Raw genomic sequence first — 2,210 nt, 5'->3', positions numbered from 1 at the left:
GCAATAGGTAAGCAATTACTTGGAATGTAATCCTTGTTGGTTAGACTTCAAGCCAGGACCTTAGTTTGTGTTAGTCGGGAAGCTTAGAGATCCATAGTTTTTCTTTAAAAAGACTGAAATCTATACTTTCAAAAAGTAGTATAAATCAGTTTCTAAAACACCGGGCGGAGGCAGCCTTGGCTTTTGAACTTCTGGGTCATGCAAGCCTGAGGCGGCTGCAGCTCCGCCCTGTTCCGCCCTGCCCCTTAGCCAGCTGCAACTACATTTCCCAGAAGCCCGGCGGCTTTTACGTCAGCGTGCTGCTTTCCGGCAGCACTTTCCGGCATTTCCAAGTGAAGGCTCGGCTCGCTGTGCACTCTTCCGACATGGGGTCCTCCTTGTCGTTTACTACCGAGATTTCCGCTCCTTCCTCCACAGCGGCTCCAAAAGCGGTTCCCGCAAACCCACCCGCGAAATCCGTCGTGCCGGCCTCCCCCGCCCAGGACCCTGAGTTAAAAAAGTGCTGGAGTTGTCGCGTGCTGTCGGGCTGTACACTCTTCGGGGCGGGCACCTACGTCTACTTGGTGGCCAGGCGGCCCCTGAAGCAAGGAATCCCACCCGGCCCAGGCACCGTACTGCAGATGGTCATCGGCATCAGTGAGCAGGAGGGGGACAGCCTGAGGGGTGGGCTGGGTGGTTAGTGGGACGGCGGCGCCTTTTCCCTCACTGCCCTATAAGAAAGATTACCGAATCGATCTTTCTTCAGCCATGCGAGGGTTAAAGAAAATGCTTTATGCTGAGCACTGGATAAACGAAAATGACATATACAAAAGGCACTTTTTTTTTCTTGTTCTTTTTTTCAGGTATTGCCTGTTGGGGTGCAGTTGTTCTGGTAGACCCCAAAGGGAAGAGCCACCCAGTTATTTGAAAATACCAGCCTTTCATTGCTGTGCCATCACTGGCTTCAGGGCAGACAGAACAAGCGTTGGGTTGGTGGATATCCGTTGCACACACGGCCAAGGATGTACTTAACTGTAGGACATACCGAGAAGACCTTGAAAGTATGAACTGTCATTCTTTGGCCACGGATGCTTACGGTTTACCCCCCTCTCAGGTTATAAAGGGACAAATAAATCCCTTGGAAGCAAACATGGTTCTCTGTCTTGTCCAGGGAGGTTATGTGTTTTTCAATTTATACTTAAAGATAATGTTTTTGAGAACATATTAACATGGGATAAATGATAAGCCAACAGCGAAATAAACTAATTTTTTAAATAATAAGTAGTTCTTTTAATTTTTTTAAACGTATCAACAGCTATTGGCAACCTAATCCTGAATAGGTACATGAAAGTTGTTCATGCTTTCCATAGTATCTTCAAGTCCATCCCTGATTATTTCCTCTGAAAGCCTTGGACCTAGCCATTGAGTGTGCTTTAGTGGCTCATCAGTTCAGTGATGGAGCGAGTTTTTCTTCCAAGTTCTGTCTTTCACAGCTGGGTTAGTTTCAGAGAGCCAGGAGTTCCTTTAGACATTAAATGTCAGTATGTAATAAAAGATGTAAATGAAAATATTTGAGAAAAATTCCAAAAGAAAGATCTGTTGATGGCTTTTTCCATAGGTATTTAGCATGGATTCATAAGGGCTTTAAAAAATTATAAGAGAAAATGTGTGCTTACTGTCACTAATACTGAGGCTTCTCTGCAAACACATGCTTAGGTGGTTCTTCAAAGCAGAAAGAGACTATGAAATACAGTACCAATTAACAAGTTTTGACTACTGTTTTGAGCAAATAATATTGTTCAGCTGGAACCTCTGTCCAAGCTGGGAACCCCCATCTACCTCCTCCTATCAACCCTGCATGCACTGGGAAAACTGACAAAGAATGGCACCCAAAGCCCACTTCCTCATACCTGGGAGCCGATGCAACCTGCCTTTCTGACATGGCCAGCCCACTCAAGTGCCCACCAGTGTACCCAGCTTCTGACCAACCATACATGGACACAGCCCCAGTTCCTGGCTGACAGATCATCCCTCGAGGTCTAGAAAACCTTGCCTTAGCCCTGACTGTAACATCCTCAGCTCTGGTCTTGGAGTCTAAAGAATCCACGAGGGAGGAGTGTCAAATAAATCTCCATTTATTTGCTTTTAGTCTGGTCTGATTGGGCCTATATTTATATCACCAAGAGAGAAAATACTTAATTATTACTTTAATATTCTTGAATTATATACAT

At 45.4% G+C, this 2,210-nt stretch overlaps 1 protein-coding gene across 1 annotated transcript; it reads left to right on the top strand.

The window, feature by feature from the left end:
- Positions 1-330: 330 nt before the first annotated feature.
- On the top strand, positions 331-1,260 carry Dmac1 (distal membrane arm assembly complex 1). The gene is made up of 2 exons (XM_021201004.2): positions 331-636; positions 843-1,260. The coding sequence occupies exons 1-2, from the start codon at positions 366-368 to the stop codon at positions 905-907; spliced, it is 336 nt and encodes a 111-aa protein (XP_021056663.1). The 5' UTR covers positions 331-365; the 3' UTR covers positions 908-1,260.
- Positions 1,261-2,210: the final 950 nt, after the last annotated feature.

This window comes from Mus pahari, chromosome 6, assembly GCF_900095145.1.
Source record: "Mus pahari chromosome 6, PAHARI_EIJ_v1.1, whole genome shotgun sequence".
Taxonomy (NCBI): Eukaryota; Metazoa; Chordata; class Mammalia; order Rodentia; family Muridae; genus Mus; species Mus pahari.
This window is presented reverse-complemented; position numbering and strand designations above follow the sequence as displayed.